Raw genomic sequence first — 18,988 nt, forward strand, 5'->3', positions numbered from 1 at the left:
TCAAAGTTAGCGCAATTGGATTTGTGTCAGTTTGAATACAAAAAGTTTATGGTCTCTGGCAGAGAACTTGGGTTTGGTTTTTGCTTTGTTTTGTTTTTTGAAAGAACATTTAGTATACAAAAGTGGAGGATACTTCCTACTGGAAAAGTTATGCCTGATGCTTCCTTATTTCCTACTCACAAGGGCCACAAATCTTGTAAATAATGTTAAGTGCTTTGTTCCAGCTCTGTTCAGAACTTTATTAGTTAACACAAAGTTGCACAAAAATCAGGTTTAGGTGGCAAAAAAAAAAAAGAGTCAACATACAGGCATTTGTGTGAGCTAAGAAAAACAACAGTGAATTGATTTTAAGCATCTGTAGCTACAATCTTGAATATTTTTAGCCCAAGGAACTCAACAAATTTTCTGGAGCCACTAATAAATCCAGCCTGCTCTTCATGCCAGGAAGTAAAGCTAACACGTAGGTGAAGGTGAGAGCAAGAATCAGCTTTTCTAAAAAGGTATGATTCAGTCCAAAGAAACCAAAGTCATTTTCAGTGGTGAAGTTTAAAACTAGGCCAGCAGAAAGCATCTTTCGCCACCTACTGAATAACAGAGGCACTGATGAACAAATGGACACAGGAAGGGTGTGTCTATTAGTTCATGCAGGTGTAGTCTACCGCATGTTCCAGATAAAAACAGGCTTATTTTTATATCATTCAAGTAGGCCCCACCATGTCTGCGTAACATGCTAAAAGGTTTTTTTAAGGAAAAAAAAAGTTGGGGGGAAATTGAGTGACAACACAAGGAAGACTGCTTGCCTTTGTAAAAATTTGCTCTTCTATACAACTACTTAAAAGCAAAGTGGGGTGGGGAGTAGCCAAAATTCTCTGCACAGGCAACTGATTTATTTATTTTTTTAATCTAGGCATCTGGGCAGAAAGAGAAAAAGGGGATAAATGTGAACCTTGGAAACAAATGTTGAAGACCAGGATTAAAAGCTAGTCATGCATTTGGAAAAAAAGGTGAAAGAAGCAGAGAATCCAAGGAGCTCCAGATGTTGGATCACCAACTCCCATCAGTCCCAGCCAGCATGGCCAATGTTTAGGGGATGATGGAAACTACAGTACAACAACATCTGGAGGGCCACTCCTCTTTAAACAGTTTAAGCCAGAAGGAAACACTTTTTATTCCATCTTGTTTTACCTGGCTCACAACTGGAATGCAGGGTGGGATATACCTTCAAATATATGCAAGTGCTTCATTTGTACCTGTAAGCCTGGATCTTTATAGGCAAGCAAACAGGACCAAATCCAAGTTTAGGTGCTGACAGAGGGAAAAAGATTTGAGAGCTTCAGTTTAAATATGAGAGAGAGTCCGATATACACAGTAAAAGCCAGTATTTTTACTTTAGTGAATGCAAGATACAAATATTTTACAACAACTTCTAGCATTTTCTTAACCATTTGATAAAAAGTTCACTAGAATATTTATTGTATAATGAAGAAAAAAACACCACATTCAGGGAAAAAGATTAACTTAATTTTTTTTCTTAAAGATTCGTCTCAAAGATGGCAACAAAGTCCAGCTTGTGCCGCCAGACGGCTTTAACCGCAAACAGCTTCGTCTGTGAACTGTTGACTACAAACATTTACCAAATACATATATTTTTTCTTATTTTAAAAAAAGCTTTTCTTTTTAAATATAGCAAAGCAGTGTTTTCTTGCACAGCAAAGTGAGGAAATTTCCCAATATTTTTTTTTAAAGTCTTTTCACATTCTAAATTTTAAACTTCTTCCCATGGTTGATTTGGCAGGAGTCATTTATGTTCCTTATTTACTATATATTTCTTGTGCGCACAGTAGACTTGTCAATGCATTAATGTCCTTTATAGTTTAAAGGCTAAAGCATTTCCAACATGCCTTACTTTTTTAAAAAAGAGAGATACCAGGTACGAACAAGTCAGTATTGCTATGTCCACCATATGCAACATTTGACCCCAATTCTAGCAATCTGGATTTGCACAAGATTTAATCCAATTGCAACCTTCAATTAAAATGCCATTGATTCTATTTACACTTTATTTATTTTTACTGTCACAATATTCCATGGTTCTAAAAATAAAAGGGGTGTGTGTCTTTGAATAACTTCATTGCACAAGCTGCTGTTGAATTTGCAAAAGCTGAATCTTAGCAAGACCTGTGGTACAGCCCTCTTAAAGAGCCAGTAGCACCTCAGAACCTGTTAAGGACAGAGGTTGAGATTGTCACTTCTTTGAAAGCACTTCCTGGCCCAAAGCACCCTGCATTTGAAAAGCTAACAAGCCCGGCGTGGCAGTTTCTCCCAAATAGGGAGTGTGGCACAGGAGCTCTTCCAAACAACAATTCCCCTGACGCAGAAACCACACCATGTATTTCCCTTCGCATCTGGAATGGCTTCAAACAGTTGCCCTAAAAACCCTGGGCTTAAGGGGACTGAGAGATGTAAAGCTACTTTGGGCATAGCAAAGGACCTGCAGGTGCCCAGTGTGATTTTTCAGCAAGTTTAAATAGCACCCTCTTCTGTCTCCCCGACCTCTGCCCTGCAATGATATAGCCTAACTCCCTTCATATTGCAAAAATGGTTTTCTAAGAAGCATGAGGTACTTCTGCTCAGAAACTAGAGCTTGTTTGAGGACTCTGGTCAAAGTGGGACCCTCAAAAGCCTCTGCTGCCACATTAGCTACAACACTTGGGGCTGTACCCCATTGCTCTGTCTACTAGCACAAAGTTTCTGGTGCTAGCAGGTGGAATTTGATGCAACAGTTGCGCTAGCAGAAACTTGTTGCGCAACAGACGTCGCAATCTATTGCACAACCAAATTACTAGCAACCTGCTTACGAATTCTCTTGTGCAACAACGTTTTACTAGTGCAAAACATTTCACCAGTGGGGGGGGAGAGAAGCCTACTGCTAAGTGACTTTTAACTTTGCGCCTTGCAATATTAAGGTTTTTATTCAATGGAGCAGTGCAGTGGGCCTGGGGAAGGGGGCTCATCAGTGTACCAGCCTAAAGGCATTTTGGGCCGTTATGGGGCCAGGTGCTTCAGTGCAAAATCTAGTATTTGGTACGAAGGAATAGCAAATGACAGCATAGAAACACTGACTCGCTCCCATGCCAAAGTACAGGACAGAGCTGCACACACACACAATCCTCTGCCTTGCTGCAACTATCTTTATCTCTAGGACCACTGTGTAAGACTTTCAAAATATCTAGAGTTACATTATTAGTGTTAATTATATAAAAAAAGTCAGCATGTTTTGTTTTCATGATGTAAAGCTCTTTTGCAGGAGACAATGGATAGGACCTGATCCTGGAACAAGGAGATTAGCTGAGAGTTAACAGTCTGACTCGAAGAACTGATTATTATTATTATTATTATTATTATTATTATTATTATTATTATTATTTCTTTAAGAAAGAAAGAAAGAAAATTGGCTGGCTCGATTCAAGTACAAAGCCCAAACTATATATTTTTCTTTTTCTTTTTTAACGGGGGGAAAAGTTGATGTAACTCGTTACAAACCTGCATAGGAATAAGAGACTATTGGGATACAGTCAGCAAAGCCATCTCATTAAGGCACACAAGAAATCAGACAGTAAATGTGAAATGAAGAACTCCCATTCAAATGTACAGCAAAGTTCATGTAGGTGCATAAATAGTGCAGGAGAATCATACCAATCCGAAGCATCAAAAGGATCTATGAAGTGGTGGTGTGGTTTCTGTGTTAAGTGTGATTTTTTTTTGGCGGGGGGGGGGGGAGAGGGAGGACGCTGACAGACCACTGGGACGTTTTCTGCTCTCTAACAGTACCTAGTGTGCATTAGTTCCTCAAAATGCTTCTAAGAGAGAGAGAGAGAGAGATCCTAGAAGCTTATGCATTTACAGAACCCTTAATGAAAACTAAATTGGAGCCAGCTATAAAGCACATAATCCACCACCAGTTTGTACAGTTTTTACATAAGGTGGGGAAGACTTATAGGTGAAATGAGTTATACAGGGCATAGTTTTTCCCATACCTTGCTTATCTTTAAAAATAAATAACTAAGGCAGCCACTTGAGGATATATGACAAAAAAAATAAATTGAGAGCTTCCATTCAACTACTGGCTCTTGCTTAGTTTTATTCATATTTTGCCAAAAGTTAGAGAGAGTTTAGGTTGTTTTAAATCCTGATTTCTAGGTAACAAATGCTGTACTTTCTCCTATAAGAGATTAAGGGCTTGGGGGGGGGGAGTAGTTCAGCTACTGCATGCGTTACTTTGGCATGCACGGCCAATGGATGCTCATTAAGACCAAGCCAAATGCAACGGTAAATTAAACTTTAAGTGCACCTGTTTTTGCTTTATTATAGATTTTGTATTTTTCTGTTGTGAACCACCCTGGGTTCTTCAGATGAAGGGTGGTATGCAAATTTAATAAGAGAATAATAATAATAATAAATATCAATGGGAGCACTTCTCCTAATGCAAACAGCAGCTTTGGAAGAGTCAAGAACTGCAACAGGAGAGAGGGGGTTAAAATCCTACCTCTACCAATTTGAATGCTTTAAAACAGGGGTCCCCAAACTGCGGCCCATGGGCCAGAAGCAGTCCATGGAGGCCGTTTAACCAGCTCATGAACCACCCCTGAACCGAACCGCTACGCTAAACCGGCACAGCGCGTTGCAGGGACTCTCTTCCGCGGCTCCAGAAATCGCTTCTGTGCATGTCTGAAGCACCGGAAATCGCTTCTGTGCATGCCCAGATGCCGGCTATCACTTCTGCGCAGGCGTGATTTTCGATGCCTGGGCATGCGCAGAAACGATTTCCGGTGCCACAGACATGAGCAGATAGGATATCCGGTGCCGCACTGCGCTGGCCCAGCCAACGGAGGATCTCCACGGGAGTGATCCGGCCCATGCCCGGTAAGCCTTGCTGACCCCTGTTTTAAAACGCAATGCAAGGACACATTCAAGACCATATCTAGTTTGGCCCTAAAGATGTAGCATGTACATACTCAAATATGCATCACAAAACATGCTTGGTTATGTAAACATGCCACAGGGATCTGCTGGCCTACTGTCGCTCCCTGCAGTTAGATGTTTCAGAAAACGTGTTGCTTCCACAGGTATCATGAGAAGTAGAGCTCTCAAGCTGCAATTGTAGAATCAGAGCCCCCTACCCCCCCACACACACATGCAAAGCACTGACCAGCCACATCACTTGAGGTGGTGCTGTATTTAAAGGATACTGAGCATTAAGAAAAGGAAACTTCTGAAACACTTTGTCCCCAACCCACACACCACTTCAAAACCCTTTTATTTTTTTGCTTCTGATGTATGTTTCTGCTACTTCAGCATGAACAATAAGATAATCTCCCCCACCCCCAAAGAGGCAGTTTTAAAATAACAGGCTGTAACCACCTTAATTCTACTCAGGATAGACCCACTGAAATTAGTTGACTTTAAAGTCAGCCATGTTAATTTCAAATCAGTCAACTCTGAGTATGATTAACCTTGGCAACAACCCACAGCCTTTACCCCCCCCCCCATGCATTTTATTTTCTATTTATGCAGGATGAACTTAACACCAGTTTTTCTGGATGGGATTGGAAGGGTGGGTATCACTTTGCTATCTATATACATATATTTATATATGTATATATATACACATATATGTATATATATATTTATAAAATGTATTATGAAGCCTTACCATACAGCACAAAAATGTTTTAACACACATTCACCACCAGTGAGTGGGGAACGGCCCCTTTTTAAAACACCCTCTGAAAAAATCTGGATAATATTAATTAAAATCCAAAAGGAAGTACAGTATATTGAACAAAATAGTAAATATTAAACAGTGAATACTCTACTTAATAAGGACCTCGCCTTTTTTTTCTTCAAGTTGGCGTCAATCCACAAAAATATACTTTTTTAATCTGGCGAACGTACAATACATAGGTACTTACACCAAAAGGTGATAATATATTTAAGATGCTATATACACAAAGTTTGGCTCAAATTTTAAATTTACATATAGAATAATAAGTATTCATGGCTTATTTTTCCCCAAGGTTCTGCCTGCAAGATTTTTTTTTCCTTCCTCCCCTAAAAACAAAAGACCAAAAAAATAGACAATCAAAAAACAAAACTATATTCTACAAAAAAAAAAAAAGCGCGACACCATACAGCTTTGGCTTATATAAATAATTCATAGCAGAATGTGTTCAAAAGTACGGTATATAACTTTCTATATAGTCTTAGAGAAGGGTATGGTTTCTTTAATAAAAAATATACACAAGCTAAAATTGTTTTTCTCTATTTTTTTAAAAAGGTAGGAGGAACGTAAGAAAGATTTCAAACATTTTCCAATTATAACTTAATATATTAAAATTTTCTTTACGGACTATCTTCTAGTCTAATATCTTTTGAATATTCCATGCACGTTCTTTGTGTCTCTCTTTCACACTTGGTAAAAGGAAAAAAGGGGGGGACCCTTAATTTGACCCAGTATAGTTTTGCACGTGCAAATACAGGTGTTGGGGGTTTCTTGTTTTGTTTTCAACATTGCCAGCCCTTCTCCATGCACCCTTTCGTAAGAGAGAGAGACCCATGCTTGATTGGGTAATATAAAGGTCATTCTATGTACAGTATTGCTTTCTTTTTCTACGGCTCTGCTGCTACAAAGCGTACTCTTAACTACAGGGGACAGTACGGCTGTTGGAAAACACATACACACAGGAACACGACTACAGGCGAGCCCTCACGCCTCGGCCATCTAGTTTGGTAGATTACATACGGGTACGACATTTATTTTGCAAAACAGGTTACATTATTCAAGGAGCAAAGTCCAGGTTAAGTGCCAGACTAGACCAATACCTAGAAAGGGTTCTTTTCTGTTATACTGTGTTTTAAAAACCACAGGGCATCTGCAGCTATAGGAGGAGTTGGTATTTAAGTGCCTGCTGATTTTGTGTGTGAGGGAGAGAGTATGTGTGCCTTGCTTCACACACTCACACATGTATATGTATACAAAGATATATATTTATATATATGCATGTATGTATATACATATAAATATTTATTTCATGTCCTTATTTATAAATTTAGATATGTCAGGACTGTTCATTGGGATAACTCAAAAGTAGAAACGGAAGGGAGAAAAGGGAGAATGGGAAGCTTATGTCACCCAAGTATCCATTCTCATCCGCTTTACGGTCGGGCTCTCTCTGTCTTCTGAATTGGGGGGCCTTCCCAGTCCAACCGGCGAGTGGAAGTCACTCCTCGGGTCCTCCCGGTCGCTGCCATCGTACGAACTGCTGGAGCTACTGAGACTGTCGACGGGAGAGCGGCCCATGTCCTGACGTGATTGTTGCTGAGGTTGCTGCTGTTGCTGCTGCTGCTGCTGCTGCTGGAACGCGGATGGGGTCACTCGGTCTCGAGGAGGCGAAATTGGCTCGGACTTGATGTTAATGTTTTGGTTGGTGTTAATAGATAAGTTGGAACCCTGAGATAACTGGCTTCCAGTCCTAGTAAAAAATTCAAACCGGAGGTGGAGTGGGAGGAGAAAAGCAATGTTATTTATAGGGCTTCACAGAGATGAGCTATAAGCAAGGCACAGCCCCGCCACCCAAACTTTCAGAAAGGCAAACACAAAAGGAAATGGCAGGGGGGGAAGGAAAAGCAGCAACGCTGGACAAGACTGAGAACAAATCTGGCTGCATGTATGCAAGTTTTAACATACCCTTCTGTTCCAAAAGACAATGGGCTAGTTTGCAGGCAACGCTAAACCATGGCTTGGCATTACATGCCTGAGCCTCTGAATGCCTCTGAATGCCCCCACCATCAAGGCTCCTTCCCCTTCCCTTTCCACTGTGTGACCAGAAAGACAAGCACATAGATTCCGTTCTGCTTTCCCCAATTTCTGGCTTGCTGGTATGTTTGAACAGGAAGTGTGGTTTAAAAAATAAACTCTAGTATGTTAAAACAAGTCAAGGTTTGAAGTCAGCTTATTTTGCAACTGACCAACTGCATTCCTCCTGGTTGTGCAGGAAGAGGGCTGTAGCTCAGTGGTAGAGCATCTGTTTTGCATGCAAAAGGTCCCAGGTTTAAACCCCAGCATCTACATGTTTCTTTAATTTATTTTATTCAACAAAATTTATATACCGCTAGCATATAAGGAAAACCTCTGAAGTAGAGTTGGGAATGTCCCTTGCTTGAAAGCCACTGCCAGTTGGTGAAGACAATACTGACCTAGATGGACCAGTGGCCTGTCTCAGTATAAGGCAGCTTCCTATATTCCTATGAGAGGAGGTGGGAGTCTTTGAGTCCAAGGCTTTGATGAGACTCACAGAGGCTATTGCACCTAACCCTAAGTCATGGTTTAGCATTGCGTGCAAACCAGGCCAATTGCTATGCACAACAGGTGTTCATGCACCACCCAGATTTATGATGCTGAGACAGTCCAGGACAGTGCATTATTATCCAACCAATGGAGCAAGATTTATATAGCACTTAATTAAAAAAAATTATTAAGCAGTTTACATAAAATACTCATTAAACAGATAAAAACAGACTTTAAAAAAGGACACTATAAAATTTATCAAAATATAGATACAATCAACAGTTTTTGAAACAGGTGTATGTAATAAAATAATGTTGCCCTTCAGTGTTTTAGCCACTACAGAACAAGCTACACTGCTGCAATCCAAAACAACCCAGGAGCAGCTCCCAACATAGAGGGTGCAGAGGGTGCCTGAGATCACTCATTCACCAGTCTGCTTAATGAAACTGTCATGAAGGACAATTAAAAAAAACCAAGTTTGTACATGACTAATAGAGCACTTTTAAGTGCTGCTGTTCCTTCAATTCAGTAATAGAGGCCTGAGTGCTCAGATCGGCAATCCATTTAGAGCCATATGCACAAGCTCTAAGTGTGCGGCCTAGTTCCTGGCAACCCCTCTGCTTAGTTTATTCACGGTCAACTCAGTTTCATTTGTATTGGAGTATTTATTCAAATGACGTGAAGGTTAAAATATCACTATTTGCAGGGTGGGGGAGGTGCGCTGGACAATGAATGCACAAGCAGGAGCAGAAGGATTTCCCTACAAAATAACTTTCCAAGCCCACTGAGTTGCAAAACACCTACAAGTCACAAATCAGTATGTACACCGAGCAAGCTACCCATGTATACCCAACCCACTCAAAGTGAAGTGTTAAAGAACATTGTGCCTAACCAAATAGGGCCAAGTCTGAGCTTGTGGGCTAAATGGAAGAGGTGCCTAGTTGGGTGTAACTTAGCAAAGGCTGCCAATCCTTCAGGGAATGGGGGCGGGAGTGTGTTCCCACTTACACAAGGGAGCTGAGGGCTGCTTGTCCTAGATGATGCTGTTGCCAGGCAGATACTTGTCCTAATGACAGCATTCCTGGGGAGTTAAAACCCTGCAGGGCCGACAGGTCTGCACTAGTCAAGGAATAATCTGAAAGGAAGAAAGGAGCAAGAAAGGGGGGGAAATTATTTGTACCATGTATTCATCAGAAAGGGTAAGTTTCAGTTTCACAGATTCATGGGCTGACACCAGCCAGCACTGTGTTGAGGACAGGCATTTGAATCCATGACAACTCCCTCAGGCACACTATGGCAGAACGGCTTTGAGCCTGGTTTGGAAGACTGTGACCTTAAAACTGCTAACTTCACCTCAAGACCCAAAGGGCAAATTTTCTCTATACCATTATTAAAAAGTGTAATTCACACATGCCCTCCATTCAAGTGACTCTCAAGGCTAGGCCCAAAGAGAACTAACGGTTCTAAAGCTGATTTCCCCCCTCTAAGTTCCTGTATAATCCACTCAAAAGAAAATGGACAAATGTAGCCCTTTTCCTTCTTCTCTCTCTTGACCTTCACCTAGTCTCCTATGTAGTGCTAAATGGCTCAGGTCAGGCTGAGTCCCAAATCTGAGCTTTTTTATTGCTATATTGCAGGGGTGGGTAGGTCTGGTTCTGGAGAGGGAGAAAGGTGTGCTTTCAATTTTACTTCCTCCAGAAACATTCCTATATAGCATAGCAAGAGGGATTGCGCTCACAACATCCTCATAAACTTAACCTGCCTTTCCAGGATTCTTACTATAAGTCTGAAACAGCCAACTTCCTTCTTCTTCCTCCCTGCAGCCCCCACCCCTGCAAAAACTGGAATGCCTGAACTGCTCTCAAACATACACTTAACTGATAAGACTCACACAGTCTGCTGATTTCTGGTACCTTTGGACAATCCCTGCCCTTTGCTACCCACATTCTCTAAGTCCTGGGACCTGACAGATGTTTTGAGGACAGTTTGGGAATTTTAAATGTTCTTTTTCTTTTCTTTTAACATCCATTGGCTACTAAGCTCACCAAGCAAGATGAATAAAAAAGCATACACAAATAAATTAGGCTATTAAAATTTCAATAAAACCACAAACACATTGTAATACAAACACTTCCAATGTACAAACTTTCTGCATGCCAGTGTGACTCCCCAAGTATGCAGAAACAGCTGCCTAGTTTCGGGGTGCCCCTGGTTTCACTTCCAAACTGATAGGCACTCAACCACCTGAATTCACTGTCAGATTCACTGTTAAAGTGCATGATGAAATCTACAGCTTTAAAACCAGCACTTTGCAACCCCTGCAAGTTCACGGCAGGTGAAACTAGTAAGGAATGTTATTCGGACAATGAAATTTGGTAAGGCAGAAATCCATTCTACGCCAGAAAAAGTTGCAAATGCTGATATGAAAGGAGAAACTCTAACATCAGTCTCCAAGTAGAATGGATTTTACATCAAACTCATTTCTTGGAAGCTATGAGATTGGTTCAAAGGGGACTCTCCCAAGTTACTTGTGGCTTTGTCTCATGCCCTTTTGGTTTCCAAGGCATATTGCTACCATCTTTCCAGACTACAGTGCCATCAAAACAAAAGGCAAAATAAACCCCTCACCATTAATTCTGATGTTATTTTTGCTCTTGGGGGATGAATGTTGAAACACTGGCAGGAGCTGTGAGCCTGTGCATGACAGTCTCTTATCTGCTTTCTGCTTGCAAGTCAAAGTACAAGAATCCTTGATAGAATTTATATACCAAAAATGAATTCTAGGTGCACATTCATAAGGAAGGGAAGAATGATGGAATTAACAGCAATCTCCCATGGACAGCATAACAAAAAAGACTGAAGAACTGCATGTCACCTGTCTTTTTTTTTAGACCCATTTTTCATTTTATGTGCTGCAAAGTGGCTGACTCAAACAGTTGAAGGCAACAACATCTCTCTCAAAAGTTGCATGAATGCAGCATGCAAAACTAAACCTCTATGTTCTTGACCAATTAGATATTTGAGTTTTAAATCTAGGATATATAGTACTTAGAGTGTTATCACTACTGATTCACACATAAGAAGTTATTTCAGTTCATAATTATCACTTGTTTTTCCTTTGAATTTGGAAAGAGAGCTGTAAAAACTTTTCTACACTTAATCACGTTCTAATACAGCTTTATATATGCTCTACCCTCTTGGGGGGAAAGGAGCTAAAAGTGTGTTCCCGTGAGACAGATACAATTTTCATCTCTGGGTGGTTTTTTTAATCCATAAATTATCGTCTAGGATATCAGAGACTGAAGTCAAGAGAACTTCCTTGGACTTCAAAATCAAGAACGCTTGAGTATGCAAAATCAGTCCAAAAACCATAATGCATATTGCTTTTGTCTCTGTTTTTATTATTATTATTATTATTATTATTATTATTATTATTATATTTTCATTTTGTCTTTTTATGTTGTGAAGCGCCCTGCGATCTTCAAATAAAAAACGTGGTATACAAATTTAATAAATAAAATAAAATAAATGTAAGTCAGAGACATCTTTTAAATTAGGTCTGAATGTTCATGAAAGAGGTGTGAGCATCTAATAGGGCCTACAGCACTATTAAGAGAGGTCAAAGTCCTTCAATTATATTTTAACAGGAGCTTCTAGGGATTGAATAGTCTTTGAGATACAGCAGTTTAAACCTCAGATGCTTGATTACGCATCTCTCCAGGAGCTCATCCCTGCAAATTTGCCGTGCCAGCAAGTAGGTGATTAGGATAAGACACACCAACTGCTGTGCCAGCACAATGTCAAAGGAGTCCAATATGACATTGCCATAGATGCTTGAGTTCCTATAGCAAAAACAGGGTGGATGGGACCTCCCAGTGACCACACCAAATGCTTAACAAGGTACTAGGTTATTATTTGTAAAGACAGGCTTTGTTTTATTTTCTAGGGTCTCCTCACTGCTTACTTTTTACCAACAGGACTTACCGTATTTTTTGCTCTATAAGGCTCACTTTTTCCCTCCTAAAAAGTAAGGGGAAATGTGTGTGCGTCTTATGGAGCGAATGCAGGCTGCGGAGCTATCCCAGAAGTCAGAACAGCAAGAGGGATTGCTGCTTTCACTGTGCAGTGATCCCTCTTGCTGTTCTGGGTTCTGAAATTCAGAATTATTTTTTTCTTGTTTTCCTCCTCCAAAAACTAGGTGCATCTTGTGGTCTGGTGTGTCTTATAGAGCGAAAAATACAGGGTTTTGTTTTTAACTTCAAGATTTCACGAAGCAGCTATGACAGCTTGCTACAGAAATGTCTGCACATTAGATATTGATAAGTTCAGGGACTAAGTCAAGATATCATGATTTAAATTAAAACAACCATCTAGCATACTTCAGAAAAATGTTTAAAAGGGAAAAAAGAACACTGGCAAGATATAGCTGCCTCAGAGATTCGAACAGCTGACCAACATATTACACAGAATGAAGTGGCAGAATTCTGGAGTGTACCACTTTGGACTGCAAGTGAGGCAGGTCATATTCTCAACTATAGAACAACCCCCCCAGGGAACCTTCCATGGTGCCTAATACTTTGCAGGCAAATAACTTTTAATTTCACTGGCATTTAAACTCTTAGCTTTTCAAATTTAAAACATTTAAAAGACCATTAAGTTTTTGTTTATTGGAGTTTTAAATCTTGTCTTATTCTCAGTGGCTTCTCTCCCCCCCCCCAAAAAAAAACAAAACAAAACAAAACAGGGGAGAAGGGAGAGCAAACAAGTGAATAGCTTACCAGTGTTGTAAGCTGTAGGCATTGCAGAGTACACCAATCCTTGTGGGGGCAAGCTTGGAGTTGTCACAGACACAACTGGTGTTGCAAGAGGCTGCGTAGACTGAGAGCTGCTTAACCGCTGTGTGTTCTGTAAAAAAATTTTTTAACAAGAACATAGAACCCAGTTAAGGCAAATCCACAATGAAATTTAATCACAGGTTGAGGCAACCTCTTCCTTGTCTATTCCTTTTGTGTAATATTTATTGAAAGCCAAGACAAACATCAGAGAGAGGAAAATGTAAACCTATTTCTGAGCCACTGTCATTCAGAGGGGAGAGTGCTGGGATGCAACGACTAACTTAGGACCAGTCAGACTCAACTCCATATGAGCATTCTGTCAAATGGAGCATAAGGGATAAGGCCATAAGTAGTACTATATAAAGTAATATACCATGCACTGTGTGCAGTATTATCAACCCAACTGCACCAAAAGGAGATTGTGCACACACCACAAAATAAATGCAACTCTCCAAAGTCACCCTCCACGCTAATAATATGCCTTGTCAAAGAAGAGTTTCTACAGATGATACAAAACTAGTTCAGGTCCACATGTCAGAAGTTGAGAGGGTTGGGGTTTGTTTGGTTTCTTTGGTCAGGGTGCAGTGGAGTGGGTTTTTTTTGGGGGGGGGGGCGGGAATTGCTGAGAAAAATGGAGCTGTCTAAGCAAGTGAATTTCAAGACTGAAAAATCTAGCTTTGTGACAAGCTAAACCCAATAAGCAGGTCAGGAAGCTGCCCGAGGTGCTAGATTTCAAGAGAGGCCAGGCTACTCTGCAAAACCTACGGTGAGCTGGTGTGTGGGGTAAAGAGGAAGAGAGAAATATGTAGCAGCCTCTGCCACTACAATCTGGGACAGTCCTTTATTATCTCCCCCTATTATCTCCCCAGTTGCAGCCCTTTCCACCTGCCCTACTCACTTATGCAGCACAGGGAGGGTGGAGAGGTCCGGTCAGGAAAACCCTTGCAAAGACCTGACAATCCCTATTCCCTGTCTAGCAAAAGGCATGTTATGGAGAAAGCACACTGAAATATTTGCCTAGAGCAGCAATATAGCCTGAGCTACCTTCAACTTGTGTGACAAACGTATGACCTAGTTGCTTGGAGGAGGTTTTTTCTCCAACTAGCTGCATACTTCCCTGCAGGAAGCAACTCGCACCACCAGAGGGCAACCCTCTCCTATAGCTTGCATACTTGAAACCACTCTTTGCCCTTGTCTATTGAAATTGAGAGCTACTTCAGCGTTGCACTTTTGACAGGTTGCAAGATTTAGCACAGTCACACACACACACACCCAACGCAAACAGTGCAATTTTGATGGAAAGAGAATGTATGGATGTAACAAATAAACACAGAGCACAATAAAGGCAACACTGGATGCTTAAACGGAATTAAAATAAGCATGCGTCTCCTTTGAGTGGTTTGGGGGTGCAGTGCAGATACACACCAAGTCTCATGTGTATGCGCTCAAATGTTATAAAATGTAAAAGCAGCCTTCAGCTAGATGACCAGGACTGCAGACTGAGTTTGAACCTTGTAAGCAAAGCAGTAGATGCCTTGCCTGCATTTTATGCATTCATTATTTGAAATGGGAGGCTTTAGCGTGAAGCTCATCATCATACTAGAAATGCTTCAAATTAATTCAAGGAACATCTTCCGTATTTATGTAATGCTTCATCACAACAGTTGAGGGGAAAGCATCTAAGCTCTGGATCTCATTCTTGAGAGGCAGGAGAAGCAAGCAGCCTGTTGAAGTGGACTCTAATCCTCAAAAGCTTATGCCATCATAAATTTGTTGTGTCTTTACAGTGCACACACAAGACTTGTTACAACAGACTAACACAGCTACACCCTCTGCAAGTTGTTCATGGGAACCACCGGGCCATGAGTGTGAATCACTGGCTAACCTTATGTTGACCAACTCTGCACATCTTTAGCTCCCAGTTTATAAAACCATCTACTTCTCAGAATGTGAATATGGAAGGTGCCAAAATAGTTATTTGCCTTGTGCCTTATGGATAAATATCTGCAGCAGAACATTGACTAGATGGCCTTCCAGGTCCCTTCCAACTATTAATTTATGTGGATGGCATTTGCCAGTTGGGTGCTTGTAATGTGAAATGGTAACTTCATTCGCACAGATTCCATGGGTCTATTCCAATGAACAGACAAATCTAGGACTTAGACTCAACCCCTCTGTCACTGACAGCCATCCAGTTCCAAAGTAATGGTGAAACTTCAACTAATCACAAGATAGGATATCAAACTATTCACATTGCATAAATACCACCCTGTGAAGAGCGTGGTCTGAAAAGCTACAATTTTGCTGTATTTTGGAGAATGAGTGAATTATGGAAAGCCCTTAATGTAACAGGCTAAACCAAAAGGTTGGGGTTTTTTCTTTTTTGTAACTGAACAGTTATCTGCCGTGCTTCTTATGAAGAAGCAGAACTACACAACAGATTATGCACTGAGGTCCTAAAGAACTTTGCCGTGAAACTAGCAGAACTTTGCTGAAAGACCCACAAGACAAGCAATACAAACATGACTTAAAATAGCACACAATAGTGACTTCGTTAGCAGAATTCTGCTAAGTGCCCCTTGTTACTTTAGCATTTTCCTAGGGAAAAGACGTTTTTCCCTCTGGAAGTTGAACACAGGTGCAACAAATTACAGGGCTTTTGATAATCACTAGCACTTAGCATATGGATGCAGAGAAGCAAAAGGTTGTTTGTTGATAAGCTCCATTACACCTTGTACAGAACTTTATATTTTGGTTTGAAAACACACACGTAGTACCCAACACGATGCATTTGCCAAGACAAACACAGCAATCCCATGCTTTCATGCAACAAGAGCCCCATATCAGCAACATGTCTGGGGTTAAAATAATTGATAAAAAGCACTACAATAATTCCACACAGGTTTGTAATAAATCAGTTCTTTCCCAAATGATTGCACTAGAACAGCAAAGACAGCCAGGTTCCGGTCAACAAAGAAAGAGCTTTATATGTGCCAGAGACCAAATCATAAAAAATACTTTGTGAGAAACCTTTTTAAAAGGCTAAAACATTTCCCCTCCCCACTAGATTGGAAAATAGCTTGCAATTGTATGTTTCTTTTGGTAAACAGGGAACCCCCTTGTGGTTTGCTTCTCTTGTAGAGCATGAAATTAACTTGATCTCTAAAATGGTGACCTCACCAGGAATGATGTAATCTCCAAGAAGCAAAGCAGCAGCAGCAACACAGGAACTGTATTACAATTTGCAGAACTTCATGAGTGAAGCAAATCACTGCAGAGTTTGACATGGAATATAAGCTGCCTTAGAAGAAAATTTCAAGGCTCCTCAATGTGCACAGTGGACAGTTGCTGTTAGAGGCTCTGTTCCAACGTTCCCCTTTGCAACACCACTGGTAAAAATATTAACGTTTTTGGCAAATATTTATTAGTTTTCCATATTCTGTTGGTCAATGTAGAAACTTGAAATAAACCAATCACAACCGGCTTCTCTCTGCAGCAAAGGGAATGTTGGTCTAAGCTACAACAGACAGTTAACATGAAAGCTCTCCGGATCTTGATGTCTCATACCAAATAGGAACCCAGACTCACCAACTCCAATTCATCCTCCTCCGACTGTACTCAGCAAATAAGAGGAATAATAAGGTTACTGAGAATAGGACAGTATTCAAGAATGAAAGAGTCGTGTTGGTGCTTGATCAGCTAGCTATTTTTAGCCTCACTAATATTCCAAAGTTACGATGTGATGCAGTAGGCAAAGAAGCATTACATGATACTATGCCAGCTTCCCAGAAGCATCTAGTTGTGGGGGAACTGGGTGCTAGGCTAGAGAGAAAGCTCTAACCCAGTAGGACTCTTATTATTATTATTATTATAGTAAACTTACAGCCTGTCTACTGACTCCTATTGTCAACACACAGTTGATGGGAAAAGAACATTTAAAATGGTCAAAAGCAAAGCGTCCACACCCAAATTCGACCAATTCACAGTTACTTTAGAGAAGCCTCAATGTGCTTTGCTTGGGCAAGCCCTTGTGCCCTTGGAAACTGCTTCCAAAAAAGCCCACTGTTTGCTAAGTTCACATGTACATGCCCTCCAGTGCAGGAATATGAATCATGTTTACAGTACCATCTGTTTGCCCTTATAGGTGGGCATGCTCTGTTGACAGTGTCTGTGTTCGAATGCAACATTAAGCCATTCACTGTGACCATTTCGCTCCTCCCTTAGTTGAGCAGGAAAACAAACCATGGAGCGCCTGGCTTTGTGTAACATCCTAACCAGTGCTTGCAAGTTTGTTTCTCACCAAACCACATTCTCAAGCCAATGTTTGTTCTTAGCTTCCTGATCAAGGTCTCTTTTGTCTTTCTCCAAGCTACTAATAAGTCAAAAAGCTAAACTTACCAATGGAGGCATCATGCCTTTGCTAGAGGGAGGGATGACAACCCGGAGGTCTGGCTTGCGACTGTTTATTCCAAGGTTGCCCCCGCCAGGGGGAGGGGGAGATTTTGTAGGCATCCCTTTGCTTAGGCCATTCCCACCCCCAGTGCTGCTAAGCAGGCCTGGTGAAGCTCGTGAATTCACAAAACCATTTCCTGTAGTAAGAGAAGAGGCAAAAGAAGTCCACCTTAAGACAAAGATAAATGATCATACATTATGTGAGTGAACATATGGGCATCAAGGTAAAAGTAAAGGTACCCTGACCATTAGGTCCAGTCGCGGACAACTCTGGGGTTGCTTTTGCATGAGCTTGTACAAGCGCAGTAGTGTTAGAGGGCAATCTGGAGATCCTTGGGAAATGGTTGGGAGCACCTCAATAAATGGCGGAGAAACATCCCCAAAATACAGCTTCCTGATTTGCCCTCTAAAGTGACAGCTTTGGGAGAATGTTGATACACTCTAAAGAAGGGGATCCCAAACTTTCTTCTCCACAGACAACTTGAAAATTGCTGAGGCTCTTGGCAGACCACTCAATGGTTTTTTTATTGTTGTAGCAAATGTAACATGCTGTGCTAGATGCTGTAGGACTTTTTAATTTTATTCAATTGTAATGTTAAGAAATAAAAAGCAATAAAAATGAAATTTAAAATCTGTATGACTATTTGACACACCACAGCTCCATGAACGAAGTTTGCGGACCACAGTTTAGGAACCTGTGCTCTAGGGCAAAGAGTAGCCGTCTGGATTTTGTTTGACTCCAATTTCTATCCATCTGGAGGGCAACACACTGGCTACCACGGTTCTGGGTTAAGCTTTCAGGGGTTGCTTAGCAACAGAGAGGCCTAGCAAGCCTGGTCATGCAGGATGCATGGACACATCCCAGAATCACTCTCAACGTGAAGGAGTTCTGCAACAAACAAGTCACTGAGGAAAGGATCCCCTGAAAGAAGAATGTTTGATGAGCAGTGATCTGCAGGAGAGTTGGGTGGCGTGAGTTAAGAAAAGCTGCATTCTACAGGCTAGAAAATCAGGTGGGGAATGTACACCTTTCCCTGAGGGAAATGAAAGTAAATGTGTGGAGATGGCACCACTTTAAGGTATGATATAGCAGCTTGACTGATGAGAAGATGCAACAGTCACAGAGATGTTCTAATGCCATCTGTTCTTTAACATAGCGTTTGCAATAGCTTTAGCACTCTCGTCTGACACAGGGTTCTTCGCACTCTCATGCCACCAAAGGAGGCATTAGATCCTGCTGACAGTAGGAACACCAGGTCTTGACTTACATGACATCTGATGAACTTCTTTGGGGGTGGGGAAAGCAGTTAAAAGACCTGAGAAGTGTGTTGACAGATTTTTTTTAATTGTTTGT

At 41.0% G+C, this 18,988-nt stretch overlaps 1 protein-coding gene across 9 annotated transcripts in view; it reads right to left on the reverse strand.

Moving 5' to 3' along the window:
- Positions 1-1,362: 1,362 nt before the first annotated feature.
- Positions 1,363-18,988, reverse strand: part of MEF2A (myocyte enhancer factor 2A) — a 93,357-nt gene continuing 75,731 nt past the window's right edge. For 5 of the 9 annotated variants that reach the window (XM_079954307.1, XM_079954306.1, XM_079954308.1 and 2 more), the window contains 5 exons: positions 17,581-17,771; positions 16,750-16,794; positions 13,126-13,252; positions 9,356-9,482; positions 1,363-7,532 (listed from right to left, as the gene is read on the reverse strand). In XM_079954307.1, the coding sequence (XP_079810433.1) occupies positions 7,184-7,532; positions 9,356-9,482; positions 13,126-13,252; positions 16,750-16,794; positions 17,581-17,771 (839 nt within the window). In that variant the 3' untranslated portion in view covers positions 1,363-7,183. The remainder of the gene's footprint in view (positions 7,533-9,355; positions 9,483-13,125; positions 13,253-16,749; positions 16,795-17,580; positions 17,772-18,988) is intronic. The other 4 variants (XM_079954311.1, XM_079954312.1, XM_079954313.1 and 1 more) reach the window with 2 other exon arrangements.

The sequence above is a fragment of the Podarcis cretensis genome (genome assembly GCF_951804945.1).
Source record: "Podarcis cretensis genome assembly, chromosome: 14".
NCBI lineage: Eukaryota > Metazoa > Chordata > Lepidosauria > Squamata > Lacertidae > Podarcis > Podarcis cretensis.